This window comes from Colletotrichum tamarilloi (assembly GCF_030869305.1).
Source record: "Colletotrichum tamarilloi strain Tom-12 chromosome Unknown Scaffold_117.1, whole genome shotgun sequence".
Taxonomy (NCBI): Eukaryota; Fungi; Ascomycota; class Sordariomycetes; order Glomerellales; family Glomerellaceae; genus Colletotrichum; species Colletotrichum tamarilloi.
This window is the reverse complement of record NW_026849500.1, coordinates 34,564-49,638: the sequence shown is the minus strand read 5'-3', so window position 1 is coordinate 49,638 and position 15,075 is coordinate 34,564. Positions and strand designations below refer to the sequence as shown.

Genomic DNA, 15,075 nt, shown 5'->3' with positions numbered 1-15,075 from the left:
GTTTAATCTTCCAGGTGGATGACGTTGAGTTTCTTTGCTGGGCGCGTGCCTACTAAGCCACCACACCAGCCTGGGTAGACCGTCTCGCAGCCCAATGACTTTGGCTTTTCTGCTGCTGACTGCTGGGAGAAGCTCCGCGTACGGATCGATTCGTCGGGTTCGATCTTCCACCTTAGCTCAAGCTCTTACCACCAACAGAAAGCAGGTGACGGCCGGAAAGGATCACCTCCAGCTTCCCCCTCTCAGCACCGGCACAGGGCCCAAACACGCAATTCTTGCCTTAGCAAAAGACTCACAGCCACACACCGGTCTCGTCGCCGTCACCTCGCTTGCCTCTTGAGACCCCGTCTTGTCCGTCCGCCACATGTAAGCTTTAAAATAAGCTACGCCGCCCAGTCCCATCTACGATTCTCTCATCCGGCTTTCCGTCTTCTTGCATCTCGTCACCTTGTGCTGCCCCGCAGTCTTTTACAACACCTACTCCGTACGAATACGCAGTTCACATTTACCTAACATCCAGTACCCCGCCCCCTCTTGACCTCTGACGCAAGCGCGCCCCCGATTCTCCCGGCACCGTCAACCGATCGAGCTCTGCGCGTCGCATTCCAGACTTCAATGTCCTATCCAGGCCAGTACAGCTACGGCGCCCGTAAGTTGCATTCCGCATCTCTGCGATCCTCTCATGCTTGTTGTTTAGATCTTGACACCAATTCAGAGCCTCACGGCCAGGGCTACGGCCAGCAGTACCCGCCCCCTCAACAAGGAGGTTACGGCGGATCACCTTATCCTCCGCAAGGAGGACATTACCCTCCTCCTCAAGGTCCTCCGCCCGGCCAATATGGTGCACCTCCTCAACAGGGCGGCTACTACCAACAACCTCCTCCGGGCCAATACCCCCCGCAAGGCGGACACTACCCCCCGCCCCAAGGTCCTCCGCCAGGCCAGTATCCGCCTCAGGGCGGCGCATACGGCGCACCTCCCCCGATTCCTCCCTCGCCATATGGCGGACACTCTCCCGCGCCGGGTGGCTACGGGGCACCGCCACCCAACCAGTCGTATGGCGCTCCCCCGCCTCAGCACTACGGACCCCCAACGCCGGCGTCTTTGGGATACGGCGCTCCTCAGATCATCCAATGGGACGCGACTCCTGACGCGACGACAGCGCGCAACGCAATGAAGGGGTTTGGTACCGACGAGAAGACTCTCATCCGCTGCCTAGCAACCAAGGATCCTCTGCAGATCGATGCCATCAGAACAGCATTCAACAGGAATTTCAGGCGTGATCTCGAGCAGGATATCAAAAAGGAGACAAGTAGTTGGTTCCAGAAGGGCTTGGTGTCTATCGCCCGCGGCCCCCTCCGCTCTGATATCTACAACTTGTACGAGGCTATGGACGGGGTTGGCACAAAGGAGAGTGTTCTGAATGACATTCTCCTCAGCCGTTCAAACGCGGATCTGCAGGCCATCAAGAGCGCATACCAGCAAACATTCAAGAGGCGCCTGGAGGATGACGTAAAGGGCGACCTCAGCATGAAGACCGAGAGGCATTTCCTCATCGTTCTGGGTGCCAACAGGGCAGAAGACTCTGCACCCGTTGTGCCACAACAGGTCGACTCAGATGTCATGGAGTTGTACAAGGCTACCGAGGGCAAGGTCGGCACGGATGAGATGCTTGTTTGCAGCATCCTGAGCACCCGCAACGACAATCAGATCCGCGCCATCAACCAAGCCTACGAGCAGAAGTTTAGGAGGAAGCTTGAGGAAGTCATCAAGAAGGTAAGCCGGCCCAATTTGACGCGCACGTCATACCCGATACTAACTTACGCGATAGGAATTCTCTGGACACATGGAGGACGCCCTTCTTTTCCAGCTCCGCAACGCAGTCGACAAGTACATGCATGCCGCCAAGCTCCTGGAAGACTCAATGGCTGGGCTCGGCACCAAGGATCATCTGCTCGTAGCACGCGTGGTGCGATACCACTGGGACAAGAACACCCTCGCCAACGTCAAGGGTGCGTACCAAGCTAGGTACAACCGCAGCTTGGCGAGCAGGATCCGGGGCGAGACGAGCGGCGATTACCAGAGGCTGATGTTGGCGTGTATTGGCGAGAACATTTGAGCAGCGACAACGCGGGCGCGGAGTGCGAAACCGAATGATACCCTGGGCTGGGAAGGACTTCTCATGAGATAATGGCCGGGAATGATGGATGGATGAATGGACTGGAGGCCGTAAGCGTTTATAACGACGGAGCTCGCGAAGAGCAGAGGTAATTGGACGGGTACTTGGCATGGTTATCAGTAGTTTACCGTAATGACAATCTGGACTCTGTTCTGGATTTGCAACACAGCTCTTTCAAGGTGCTCTGGGTGGTGACACAGTGCCTCGATCTTTGTTCTTGGCGCCAATGATGCTATTGCATTCATATGATTCTTCTCGTGACAAACTCGCTCCCACCTAATTGTCAACATTGCGATGCTTTGCCGTTGTTCAAATGACCCAGTCTCGCTGCTCGTTACTGTGGCCGCAATAATACGAATCATGCGCTTCTTACACGTGGGTGACAAAATATGGAGAGAATTTATTGCGACTTATTAATAAATGGGCTAAAAATGTTACTTTTTCTGCAGTAATTGCTCCAATTTAACGGCCACTCCTGCTCCGAATGCTCTAATTAGGTGCATCGAGTCCAAGCGTCTTATGTGCACCTTGGGGCATTCGCGAATGTGTGACAGATTCTCATGTCATTATAAAGCAAACGGAAAGTACGGCCAATCAAACCGGAGCTAAGGGGGTGAGAGCGGGTCTTTCCTGCCAAAAACGCTATAGCAAGTTATAGCACCTTCTCTAGCTATTACTTATAGCGGTCCCAGGCCCCCCTCCTTCTAAATAAGTCACGCTAATTAACTTTTTCTACTACGTTAATAAAGACGTGGCCCCTCCTCCGCCCTAACTTTTCCTATTTTTTCCACCCTCTACTTAACCAATCCGTGCTCCACTTACGTCTGCCCACTTGGTTGCGCAGAACGGCACTTTGAGGACGACGAGCATCACCCACGATCAAGATCGCGAACTCGAGATCGACGTCAAAGAACGCGTTTGACGAAAGATTGACGCGTCAACTCGTGGATAGTGAGCAGCTTCTTCTCAGCGCACTTTTGGACCGTTACTGACACTCGAAAAGGTTGCACCTGACCAAATTGGGTCCACGGACGACGATCTCATTCAGCTTAGACTCGTTCCTTCTTCAACCAGTGCACTTGGCTTCTTGAACAACGTCTTCCATTTGGCTTGGCTATAGAGTCACTTTTCACAGATCAAGCAAGCGGCTGTTCAGAGATGGCATCACCAATGATGCAGCAGCCGCCTATGCCCAACGCCGGCGCATACGGCCATGGATCAATTCGCCAGTCCGCATCACATTCTCCCGCTTTCCCTCCGCCATCGCAACCAGCTGCGGCTCCCAAGCAGACCCCGGTGCCTTTTCCTGTACCAGGTGCTGCTGCGAATGGAGTCAAGCCGCCTGTTGTTCCGGTTGTCACCTCTGATATTCAGCAAGAAACTCAGCCAGCGTCAGCTCAACATACGGGTAAAGTGGACAAAAATAAGAGATTCCAGGACGACTATGCTCGGCTCTCCGCTGCGATTCAAGAATCAGACCCGGATGCAGTTAGACGTGCGATTAGGGACAACCACCCAAAGTGTCTCCTTGGCTCACACTATCACCTGGCTTTTCTTGTAAGTATCTGTCGCGGGGATCACCACGTTATGGGAAGGAAGCCGAGAGGCTCTTGACGAATCACGATTGACTGACCCTCTTACAGATGAACGTCACCATGCATCAAGCCGACGTCGGAATCTTCCAGAGAGCCGTCAGAGACTTTGGCGCAAGGTTCCTAGAGGCTGGCAAGCACGAGCTTATCAATGCCATGACCACGGCTGACATCGATGAGGTGGCGGATAAGATTCTCGCCAAGGCCTCCGACACGTTCCTTGACAGAGCTCTCGTAGCTCGTCTGCCCACTATCCAGGCACGTCGACTTGTTAATGCCCTGGCGCGAGCGGAGAGGCTCGGATACGATGCTGCGGATATCGTCGAGAATGAACATGTCATCCCCTCCTTGCCTGGAAACGCTCCTGCGGCTCCGGCCCAACAACAACAGCACCTACAGCAACAGCAACAGCAGCACCAGCAGTTGCAACAACAGCATCAAGTTGCCCTCGCGCGTACGAACTCCTTCAAGAGTGTCAACCAAAAACCAGAGCTCCCTGTACAACCCCTGGAGCCAGCGGATCCTGCCAACCCGCAATGCCTCTACTGTCAGCGCACTTTCCCAGGGGTATCGGCCTACCAACATGTAAGTAATGGTCTCGTTTACGACGTAGACCAAGCTAACCGTCAGCAGCACGTCAAGAAGAAGATCTGTGTCAAGACGTCTCCGCTGTCAAGATCGACTAGTGAGGCGTACATGTGCCCTCACTGCGCGCAAAGATTCGGCGGCATGGCTGGTTTGCAATACCACATGATGAACAAGGTGTGTGGCGACTTTGGCGAAGTCATCAAGGACGATATTTCCTCGATTCCGAAGGCGTCTCTGCCGCAACCAGTTCTCAACCCGCCCGTCAAACGGCCAGCTCCGGATAGCGCCCCCATGTACGTCGCCTCCGGTAGCAACAGCCCGGCATACTCGAACACCCAGACACCTCGCGCTCCTTCCAGCTCTCAGGCGGTTGATCTCTCGAATGCTCCATTGGGCACCCCTCAGCACAAGGACATGGCCCATCTCACAGTACATCAAATTGAGGCGCTGAAGGCCGAGTTGCAATTAGCCGAAGAAGGATTCAAGATGAAAATCGAAGCTGCGCAGAAAGCCGGTGGTGACCCGGATGAACTGCAGAAGAAGCTGGCGGGATTCAAGAACTCGTACGCATGCAAGCAGTCCACGATCCGCAAGAAGTACGGCATCAAGCTGCGCCAGCGACGTAATCGCGAGGAGATGGAATTGGAACGCCAGCGTATGGGCATGCCTGATGGTGTACCTCGCGCAATTCCTACGCCGAGTAAGGAAGGCCATGCCGACAAGCGAGCTCGCCTCAATGGAAATGGTGATGCGTCGGCGACGCAGACTCCGCGGGACCTCACACCGATCCAGACCGTCGCGGTAACAGACATGGCCAATGGCCTCAACGGGTCCAACGCGACGGCCGCAACACAGGATCCGACGGCGAGCATGAGCATGTCACACCCGCCTGCGTCCGCACAGCCGGTAGCAAGCCGGCCGCCGCCGTCGACATATCATCAAGGCAACTATAAAGTTGAGGTGCACGTCCCAAGCCCGTCGAAGAAGGTTGGGTCTGCTCCTCCGGACGAAAGCGCGATGGACGCAACGCCGTCGAGGCCATCGTCTAATGGCGGTATGACGGCCTTGCAGCTTCTCAAGCAAGTTGGGGGTGATGCCAGAGCCCCTATTGACTTGGACGACGTTGAGAGTTCCTCCGAATCAGACTCTAGCTCTGATGACGAAGAGTGACCAGGCCACCAGATACTGCATTTCTGAGTTTTGCCGTCTTTTTTATATCAGCACTGTTTGCGACGATTCCGCGACCTCGTGATTTTCGGCAGACAACTATTGCCGAGAGCGAGAAAAGGAGAGGGAGTGTTCGCATTATCTGGATGGAAGCATCCAGCTACTATTTCTCAGATCGCAGCCATTCGAATACCCCAGGTTTCTCATTTTCGGTACAGGCATCGGGCATACTCAAAAGGCGTTGAGGTCGTAGCGATGCAATTTTTGAGATTTCTTTAGACAACCGCGCGCAAGATTTTACTTTTCATCCAAGAGTTTCGTGGTTTCTGGGGTCGCAACATCTTGGGTCTGCAAAAGTCTTTGAAAGGCTTTGAAGGGGTCATTGAAGCGCAAGGGTCCAGACGGCCGGGGTTGAATCCCTGCAAGGCAGACATATCAATGTTAATTGCAAATAAAGACAGCGATCACAAACATGTGCTTGAATGCTTGTCCCTCTTTTTGAATGTGATGTGGCTCGGAGACGTGTGATCGACACTCATGCAGGGTCGGCATTGAAGACCTGCCTTAATGTAATTAATTCATGTGCTGTGGCATGGGCAGGACGACTCATGGTCCATGCTCCCTTATATCTTAATTGGCAGATATGCAGATAACTCGTACTTGGAGGGTCAGCCATTGGGGTGGAATTTTTGAAGGTGGCTGTTTTGTTTTGTTTGAAATATTGCTCTGAGGAGCTGCAGATGATGATAACGGAAAAGTTTAAATGAGGCCATGGGGAGTCGATTTGATAGTTTATATGGCGGAAAGCTTCAGGGGTGCAGGGCGAAAACATATCACCTGTTGCTGTGTTATGTCTGTTTATGATGAGGTGCATGCAGGCCATGTCTCGAGCGTTGCAGATGCAGCACATCTACGGCTATAGAGCTGCGGACGCAATTTGGCTTGACCGAGGTGAAGGAGGCCGTGATGTGACGTGATGACAGGTGAAGGCTGGGTGGTGCGTGCTGCAATCCGTACCCCCGTGCTTTGCGTGAACAGGCGGGTGCCGTTGTCATGGTCTGTCAAGACTTGATCCTCTCGAGAGATGACACGGGAGTTGGCGAATTGGGGCATTCGTGTCGGGACGCAGGGTTTAGGGGATAGGAGCTTTGACTGAATGCATGGACGGACGAGGTTTCACTTCACCGAGGATGGCAGCTGCTAAAGATGCTGCCGTACGCTGCCTGCTGACTGCTGACTGCGGCGCGCTGTGCAGTGCAGCGCATTGCAGGGTCGAGGAGTGCGGTGCGGTTTGCGTTTGTGTTCTCTTGGATACGTGATGTTTGCGGGCTCCGAGCGTACGGGGTACATGTTGCTCTTGGATCGAGTGACTGGAGGCGCGCGTCGCGTAGCGTGGAGGGGCCTGCTTGGGCAATATGTGATTCCCAGGTGGTGAGGGAGAGAGGAAGGATGCTCGTGCTTCCCGATGGAGTTTTTGGAATAGATTCAGGTCATTGATTAGGTTCGGCGCGCATCGAATCTTGGTATTGTGGTGGAGGTGGTAGTTCAGCCGACCATTGGTTCTCTTCTTGACCTGACCTGACGTGTGTAATCAAAGCTTTAAGGACTTGTGGTCGGGTCAGGTCGAGTCAAGTCAAAGGAGTGTCAGGGCAATGGCTGATTGTGGTTGGAGGAGGCGAGGTTGAGGTCGACTTGACCTGACGTATCCATAATCAAGCTATCTGTAGGGATTCCATGGTCGGGTCAGGTCAACTATGTCGCCCGTGGTCGGCTGAGATGTACGAATAATCCTCCGCCCCTCCTCCAAAGCGCAGGGTCCACACTGCTCGCCTCGCACTGGACGAGATTGCGCGTGTCGATTTGAGTTCCAGGGGTCGTTGGGTCATTTCATCAACGAGGGCCGGGCGTCCCGAGTGCACACTCATCAACGAGACTTCTTTATGAGCGTTGAATGGGGAAGGTGAATCGTGAGCAGAAGCAAATGACTTGCTGGCCTTGTTGTAATTATTCCAGATCCCATCTCCCTTTTTCGACTTGGCCTCTCACCTCACACATTCATTCGCCATGTGCCCTTTGAATGCATGACCCGGCCTGTCTGTGAGTTATAACAATCGACGCGATGAGACCTATCACTGGCTGAGAAGCCCCTCTCAAAGTCGAGTGGGTAAAGTCAGATGAAGGATTAAGGATTCGGGGGAGGGGAGCCATCGGGAGGAGGGAGAAGGTGGTCAATGTGAAACGCAGGAACGGTCCCTGGAAATTATGTGATCAAAGTGGCGCTTCGGAATGGTTCGTTGGCACGCGAGGTTTTGTACAGATGATGAGATTGAATGAGATGGGGGGGGCGGTACGCCGGTTTGCGCCACTCAAGACTGCCGCCCGGCGCTGATGGGTGAGTGAGAGAGTCGAGACCTCCCGATCTACGAAAGTACACTGTAAATGACAAGCTCTGATGGGCGGAGGGAACGAGGTGGGCTCTAATTAGTGGGTGTGACGCTGGTGTTGGATTGGAGGGGGCTGTGGGTGGGATTTGATGAAAGTGAGATGTTTATTTTGTGAAACGATGAAACATTTTCAACGGGCATGAGATGCTATCGAAGTGAAGAATTTGTTCACCACGCTCTCCTTTACTAACTCATGCACGCCGGAGGGATCATCAACGTCGTGTCACCAAGCCAAGAGACGAACCCGTGTAGTGAGTTCTTCACAAACATGTTCATCGAGAGGACGTAGGTCCATACTCAAAACCCAACCCATCACCTCGCATGCAGTCCGCTGGGCGCTGTACTGCGTAATGAACATCCGTCACTCAGGACCATCGACTGGGTTACAAGTCACCACATACAACGCGGTAGAATGGAGGGGGCCACGGGGGGTTGCACACGGCGCGGTACCATCCAATGAAGCGCAGGCCGGGAAGGGTAGGAACTTTGCAGTTTGGTTTGGCGTCGCTAGCCCGGGACAGCACCTCACTTGCTCCCCGGGCCCTGGACCCCTCCAGGAGATGTCCTAGTGTCGGCTTGCACGCTGTGCGAGATATTCGTTGGCTTGGGGGTGTTATTCGCTGAGGGTACTTGGACTGAAGTGCTGCACTGCGGTGCCTGCATGTTGCCTCCCGCGTCCTGCATGCTGCGGTCCAGGTTTAGGCTCAGCGGTTCGCACTCTCTTAGCACATCCAAGCAAATACTTACTGTCACAGTACTGTGTAAGTATGGCTACAGTCAACAGAGGTCCATGTCTGAACGTCGTCGGGGATGAAGCTCGGGGAGAAAGCCCCGTCATTTGGCTGAGGCGTTGGCCCGTCGTCTGATGGCTGAGACGTACACAGGAGCAGTGGCGGACGGGCCCTGGGCGGGGACTCGAGGAAGGCTCTAGCTTCTGCTTGACTGATGTCTTCCCTGGTTGTCTATTGTCTCTTTGTCCGTCTGGCACATGGACAGCCTGCTAAAGTCCGATGACAGTGACTGGCGTTCGATGTTCCCCGTCCGTGTCTGGGCCCTGGGACAGCGGCCGGGCTGGATCATGGATGTGAGGAGAGGGGATGTGTGGTGCCAGACGGACGCCCGATGAGACCCTATTCCGCCCAAGGTGCATGGTAAACTTGGCCCCAGAGGCTTGCATGTAAGGACATGTAAGGTACAGGTCCGCTCCTTGGTGATCTTCCCGCGGGACGAGTGGCAAGTGCCGGGTTATGTGGTTTTCCCATGTGGAGATGATGGAGAGTAGTGTAGCTCCCTCACTTCGTCTGTGATTCATCTTGGGGATTTGCGTTGAATTTTGTGGTCTCGACTCTTAAGCCCTTGGATGTTTCTTGTTTTCTCGTTTTGTTTCTTCCTCTCCTCTTTTTTCTTCTCCCTCTCGTCTGGTTCTTCAGTTTTGTCGACCACTTGTTTTTCTGTTGTCATTTCTTGATTTCAAGGAAGATTTGCTTTCTTGATCCTTTTCTTGAGGTCGTTGTTCGTGGGGTCCAGCAACGTTTTGTTTGTGAATTACCCTTTTCAGCCAGCCAGCCTGTGCTTCCGATTCCCTCCCCACCACCACGCCCATCATCCCGAGTCACGAAACGAGGAACGGCACTTGGCCTCTGCGACGGCCTGGCTTTGGACGTGTTGATTAGTTCAGAGTTTCTGTTTTCATATATCATCAGCTGGAAACACGACCGATAGTCCATTCATCGCTTGACGATAGCTTTGAGTCAGCCTCTTATTGTCGTTGATTCCGAGTCCCCGCCGGCATCGAGGAAAGTATATCGGAACTTTGAGAGATCTTGCCGGACTCCGCTGCATCATACCCACTCCGCCGAATTCGAACACGACTTGCGAGCGAGCCGTCACCTTGACGTTAGTATCCGAATCGTATGCTATCGACACTGGAACCCATGGAAGACTGAAAGAAACCCGGAATTATTCATTGTCGTCGAAAAGGAAGCAAGAAGGTCCAAGTCTAGGTCCAGGTCCAGGTCCAGGATACCGCCAACTCCCAGGTGGTGCACACTCGAGCCCATTCCCGGTCACAGCGTTCGAAACGAGGAGAAATAGACCCCTCCACTTCTTTTCCCCGGCGAGTCGAAAAGGAAAACCAAAAGACAAATTCATGCGAAGAGAGAGGCGATAAGCATATTCAAGGAGATCCTATTCGGGAGCAGATCCGAAACATCAGACTGAAGTTGTGAAGCGCGGACGACAGCGACGCTGTAAGAGAGGGACAAGGGACGAGAGACGCGGCGGGCTGTCATTGACTGCTCGGTCTGGTTCCTTTTTCCTGCGTCTGGAGTGTTTCTCAGTGGGAGTTTCTTGAATTGAGAGAGGTCCGGGAGTCTCTTTTCGGTCGCCGAAGTAAGGGATATTTAACATCTTTGTGTCCGGTTCCCTTGCAAGCCCTTGGAGGTTCTCTTTTGAGAAAGATCCAGGTCAGGTGTAAGCAGCATTCGCTTTGCCGTGCCTTGCTTTGCTTTGCCTTCTCCCGTCTTTCGAAACGGTGCAACTAAAGCGGCAGCGTTAGCAACAACAATAGCAGCATTGCTCGACCACGGACCGTTGCGACAACCGAGTCGACTACGAGCATACGACAAAGTCATCGAGCCGAGGGTGTTTCGCCAATTCCCCAAGCGAAAAGGAAAGAGTTTGGCCCGCGTCGCATCGCATTCAAGCCACTTCTTTGTGGTAATACTCCTCCGTGGTGTTGGGTGCACCGCGATTGGTGGGGTTGCAATCTCTTGACGGGCGGGCAGTCTGTGAGTGCTGGGTTCTTGGAAGAGGATTTGAGTGAGAAGAAGAAGCGAGTGGGGAGACGGACGACCCCTGGTGGGAAATTGCACTTGCGGCGTCTGCGGGTGCTTGATCGCCGTCGGCTGTCACTTTTGCCTTTCTTAGCACTTAACGGCTGGTGCTAAGAAAAGGAAAGCTGACCTAAGAAAGAAGCGTCTTAGGTAAGGAGGCCAGCACCTCAAGCGAGAAGGACGAGCGACAAAGTACAGTACTCTGTAAAAAGAGAGAGAAGCGACAAAAAGATGTGGGACGCCTCTTCAGGTGAAAGTCGCGGTGGAGCGGGGGCGGGGCCAACCGCTATAACGGGCCTGCAATTAGAGGGCAGGGTGGGTCCGGGGACCGACGCCCTATCAAGGTCCCGGTCAGGTACCAACGGCGGTGCTGGTGCTGGTGCTGGTGCTGGTGTTGGTGCATTTGGTCCAGGTGTTGGCGGTGCTGGTGGTGCAATTGGCCGTCGGACGAACAGCCTGAAAACGACGGGCAGCCCTCAAAAGAAGTTGACGCCGCCGCCGCAGCTACGCGAGAGGAATCTTCTCAAGTCTGGTTCTGTCTCCGTCACCGGTTCTCTCTCTTCCGTCACTGGCTCCGTCACGCGCGAACGCGACCTGGAAGGTCACCTTGGACAACTTGGAGCTCATCCCTACCACCGCCAATCATCCACTTCAACATCCCAGCAGCAGCAGCAGCAGCCACGACACCAACACCACACGCCAACTTCCACGACAACAACACAACAAATCAGGGTGCATCTACGAGGAGGAGGAAGTGCCGGCCAACATCACCAGCAGTACCAACCCGTCCAGCCATATCAGTATCAGGTCCCCGGACAAAGAGGAGGAGGACCACCACCAGCTCCAACATCCGGAGCAGCATCTCGAAGTCGAGACACCATTGCCAACTACAACAGGCTCCGTCGCGAGACCCAGCACAGCTCCACGAGCACTTTGCACCACCAGAACTACTGGCCCGATAACTTTCGCAACCCGCACGGCGGACTCGGCATTGAGCACAACAACAACAACAAAGCAACCACCACGAGATCGAATTCGACAGCGACAAACCCGAGGAGCGACACTCAGTCCCGAACCGGTGGCATCCAGAAACGTGCCCTCGAAGAGAGTGGTGTTGCTGAAGAGTGAGTATTTCCATGCATTCCCCCCCCCCTTCCCCCGAATACACCGTATGATCCACGATATTTCACCCAAAATGCACAATGCAATGTGACGAGAAGAAAGAGGAAAGAGCGGAAGAGAGCAGGAGAAGGCCAGAGAAATGGAAAGATCAACCACACCACACCAAGAGAAGGAGCAGCTTGGAGCTTGGACACCCGTTCCTGCCCGTTGCGATATTGACTTTTTCACGCCCTCCTCCCACGCGCCTCCTCAACGAACTCAACGAAGCTCAAGCGGCGGCCAAGCTCAAGCTCAAGCTCAAACCAAAAATCCCCCGAGATTTCCATTATTCGCAATCGAACGCGCCCGCCACTCGAGCCTTCCGCCCGGCCAGATGAGGTGAAGCTCTTTTTCAAGGTTTCCTGGCGTCAAAGCCAGTCGTTCCATGGGCTCACCATGGCGGCAGCAACCTCGTCCTCGCGCATGCTCCTCGTCCATCGCGACTTTTCCCGCAACCTGGACCACGTCGCTAGCATCTCGGCCTCCTTCTCTTGCAACCTCACTGCCCTTCAAGATACTCTTGAAAACGCCTCCCAAAACGCTCTTGCTAACATCTCGCGCTCCCGCAGCACTCTCGACGACCTCCTTCCCCCGCGCAACCTATACAAGAACCACCGCGATACCTCTGGCGTCTGGCGCCCTGCTTCCTCCATCTACTCCGACGGCGACAACTACACCTCCCCCATCTCGCCAAACTTCGCAAACGTGGCTGCCCGAAACACCTACACCTCCGCCGTGGCGGACATCTCTCCCCCGAGCTCTCCTGACATGGAAGCTCACAGAGACGGGTAAGTCGAGCCCAGTCATTCCTACCAAAAGGCGCAGTGTCGAGCAGCAACACAAAACGTTGGGTTTGTCTGAGAAGTCTTATTCTTCGCTCTCAAAACCCACGTGGAATGTGTCTTGTCTCGTCTCGCCTTTTTGGATAGTGATTCACTTGCAAGTCAACCAACCACCCACTAACCATGTGCCTCTACTTCAGAACCCCCACGCAGGGCCGCGGGAATGTCTCGCCCATGGACGAGAGCCCGGACATGTCGCAGCTCGATATCAACGGCGCCCATGGCCAAAACGACCAGCATCACCAGGCTCAGCAAAAGACAAATATCCCCATGATGCGCCGAGAACGTCGCAAGAATCAAGAAGCTGCGGCTCACACTCTCCGAGAGACCAAATCCCAGCAACGGCTGCGGATCCAGCGCGAGACCAAGTGGGATGATATGACGGGCGAACCCACGTCCCAGACCACGGGCCGTGCGGGTCAAGTCAGGCCACAAGAGTACGCCCAGGAGTTTGGTTCAAATTCGCAGTTCGGCAAGTCCCCGGCCGCAATGAGAGCCATGCAGAACGCACCACAGGCGCAGCAAACCTTTGGTGATCGTCTGCGAAGGTTGAGGCCCGTCGGCGGAAGCCCAAAGCAACAGCAACCCCAGCAGCCGCAGTCGCCGCCTCAGTCATCAACGACACCCGATGTCATTGACGAGCGCCCACCATGGCGAGGTGCAAGCGGACGAGCACCCATTGTGAGCCCAGTCCGTGACACGAAGCCTGCAGCACCTCTCAACATCCCGCCCAAGAGCACCAGACGCGCCGCCGTTGGGCCTCGGCTGCCCATCGCAGGTGTCAATTCACCACTGTCCCCTGTCAGCCCCTCTGGATCTGAAACGTCACCGCGGTCGAGGACGCCCACCATCAGAACTGTCTTCAACGCTCCCCGCCAGCTGACTACTGCTTCTACCGCCTCATCTCCCTCCGCCGCTCGCACCCCTCCACCCGCACAGTCGGCATATCCCAGTCCTCCCAACTCGGGCGCTGGAGTCCAATCGCCCGTACATGCGACGCCCGAAGCCACTAATGACGCCAATGTCACGAAGAGACAACCCCCATCCCTGATGGGCCTGCCTTCTGCCCCTAATGCACATCTCGGCCTCGACAAGGCTATACGAAGAAAGCCTCCTCCTGCCAACTCGCATGCGCTTCACGCTCCGCAGCCCTCCTATTCTTCAAGTGTCTACTCGGAGCAGACTGTTCACGCACCCGCCAGCACTCACGAAAAGTCGCCGCCGCGCGCTCCTGCAGCAGCACAACGCGAAGCTGCCGCTGCCGCTGCAGCCAAGCCGACTGACCCCTGGGCTCAGCCTCCCTCGAGATTCAGCGTCACTACATACGCGACTTCCGCAGATCCCGATACCCCTCGCGAATCCGCAGAGTCGGATCGGCCTCCGGTGCCTTCGCTCCCGACGCCACCGCAACAGCAAAAGGACGGTGTAATGAACCGCAGACGACCTCCTGTACTCAAGTCCACCAGCCCTTCCATCAACCCAGACCAGCCCATCGTCATCTCCATGTCGTCCCCCTACATGTCGGGCGCCTTCACCGAGGACACTTCGCCGCCGCCTGCCCGAACCCAGCTGCCCAGCCAAAAGCAGCCGCTGCCTAGAACGAGCTCTGCCAGCCTGTACAGCAACTCGAGCCGCCCGGAGTCGGTTTGGTCTACTAGCAAAGCCTTGCCTCCGCCGCCGACCGAGCTCTCGATGGTCAACGATCGCGTGGGCTACCTCAACGCTCGGTTGGAGTCGTTGGGCAATCGCCGCATCAACATCAACCAGGCCATTAAGCAAATGACAGAGCTCATGCCGACCGACAGTATCCTGGCCAGTGAGGCTGTCCTCAGGAAACGCGAGGCCGAGAAGCGCAAGGTGGAGGCTCTCAAGGTTGAGCTCGCTGAGGTTCAGCGTGAAGAGTACGAGATTGGCCTCAAGTTGCACAGAGCCTACAAGAGAATGGATCGCAATGCAGAATACGAGCCGACGACGCTCTGGGTGCGGAGAGTTACTGGCTAGCCAATCCTAGCCCGTCATGGTGAGAGGGAGAGTGAGTGAGTGAGAGCTTGTATAATATTTTCGGGCCCTGTTCATACCGGCACTTCGGACGGCTGCTTATTTTTGGTGCAGCTTGGGTCGCGGACACTTGCGGAAGCGTTTCAGAGGAGTTTACACTGTTGAAAAAAAGCTGGACAGTACAGTGTATTGCGAGTACGGAGTTTGATGGCCCTGACTTGCGCTTTTTCCTTTGCATTACCTTCTTTTGGGAATCAGGTTGCGATTAGG

General features: G+C 55.0%; 6 protein-coding genes across 6 annotated transcripts; 5 read left to right on the top strand and 1 right to left on the bottom strand.

The window, feature by feature from the left end:
- Positions 1-615: 615 nt before the first annotated feature.
- Positions 616-2,119, top strand: CTAM01_14255 (annexin; the record flags this gene model as incomplete). Its single annotated transcript, XM_060530256.1, has 3 exons — positions 616-649; positions 716-1,776; positions 1,832-2,119. 3 exons carry the CDS (start codon positions 616-618, stop codon positions 2,117-2,119), a joined length of 1,383 nt encoding a protein of 460 aa, XP_060375165.1.
- A 1,218-nt stretch (positions 2,120-3,337) lies between these two features.
- On the top strand, positions 3,338-5,529 carry CTAM01_14254 (uncharacterized protein; the record flags this gene model as incomplete). The annotated part of the gene is made up of 3 exons (XM_060530255.1): positions 3,338-3,736; positions 3,823-4,356; positions 4,405-5,529. The coding sequence occupies 3 exons, from the start codon at positions 3,338-3,340 to the stop codon at positions 5,527-5,529; spliced, it is 2,058 nt and encodes a 685-aa protein (XP_060375164.1).
- A 2,824-nt stretch (positions 5,530-8,353) lies between these two features.
- Positions 8,354-8,808, bottom strand: CTAM01_14253 (uncharacterized protein; the record flags this gene model as incomplete). Its single annotated transcript, XM_060530254.1, has 2 exons — positions 8,354-8,553; positions 8,718-8,808. The coding sequence occupies 2 exons, from the start codon at positions 8,806-8,808 to the stop codon at positions 8,354-8,356; spliced, it is 291 nt and encodes a 96-aa protein (XP_060375163.1).
- Positions 8,809-9,741: 933 nt separating this feature from the next.
- Positions 9,742-10,140, top strand: CTAM01_14252 (uncharacterized protein; the record flags this gene model as incomplete). Its single annotated transcript, XM_060530253.1, has 1 exon — positions 9,742-10,140. A coding segment is annotated over one exon (399 nt), but the record flags the coding sequence as incomplete, so codon positions are not given.
- An 895-nt stretch (positions 10,141-11,035) lies between these two features.
- CTAM01_14251 (uncharacterized protein) lies at positions 11,036-11,932 on the top strand (the record flags this gene model as incomplete). The annotated part of the gene is made up of 1 exon (XM_060530252.1): positions 11,036-11,932. One exon carries the CDS (start codon positions 11,036-11,038, stop codon positions 11,930-11,932), a length of 897 nt encoding a protein of 298 aa, XP_060375161.1.
- Positions 11,933-12,361: 429 nt separating this feature from the next.
- On the top strand, positions 12,362-14,808 carry CTAM01_14250 (uncharacterized protein; the record flags this gene model as incomplete). Its single annotated transcript, XM_060530251.1, has 2 exons — positions 12,362-12,753; positions 12,948-14,808. The coding sequence occupies 2 exons, from the start codon at positions 12,362-12,364 to the stop codon at positions 14,806-14,808; spliced, it is 2,253 nt and encodes a 750-aa protein (XP_060375160.1).
- Between the last annotated feature and the right edge of the window lie 267 nt (positions 14,809-15,075).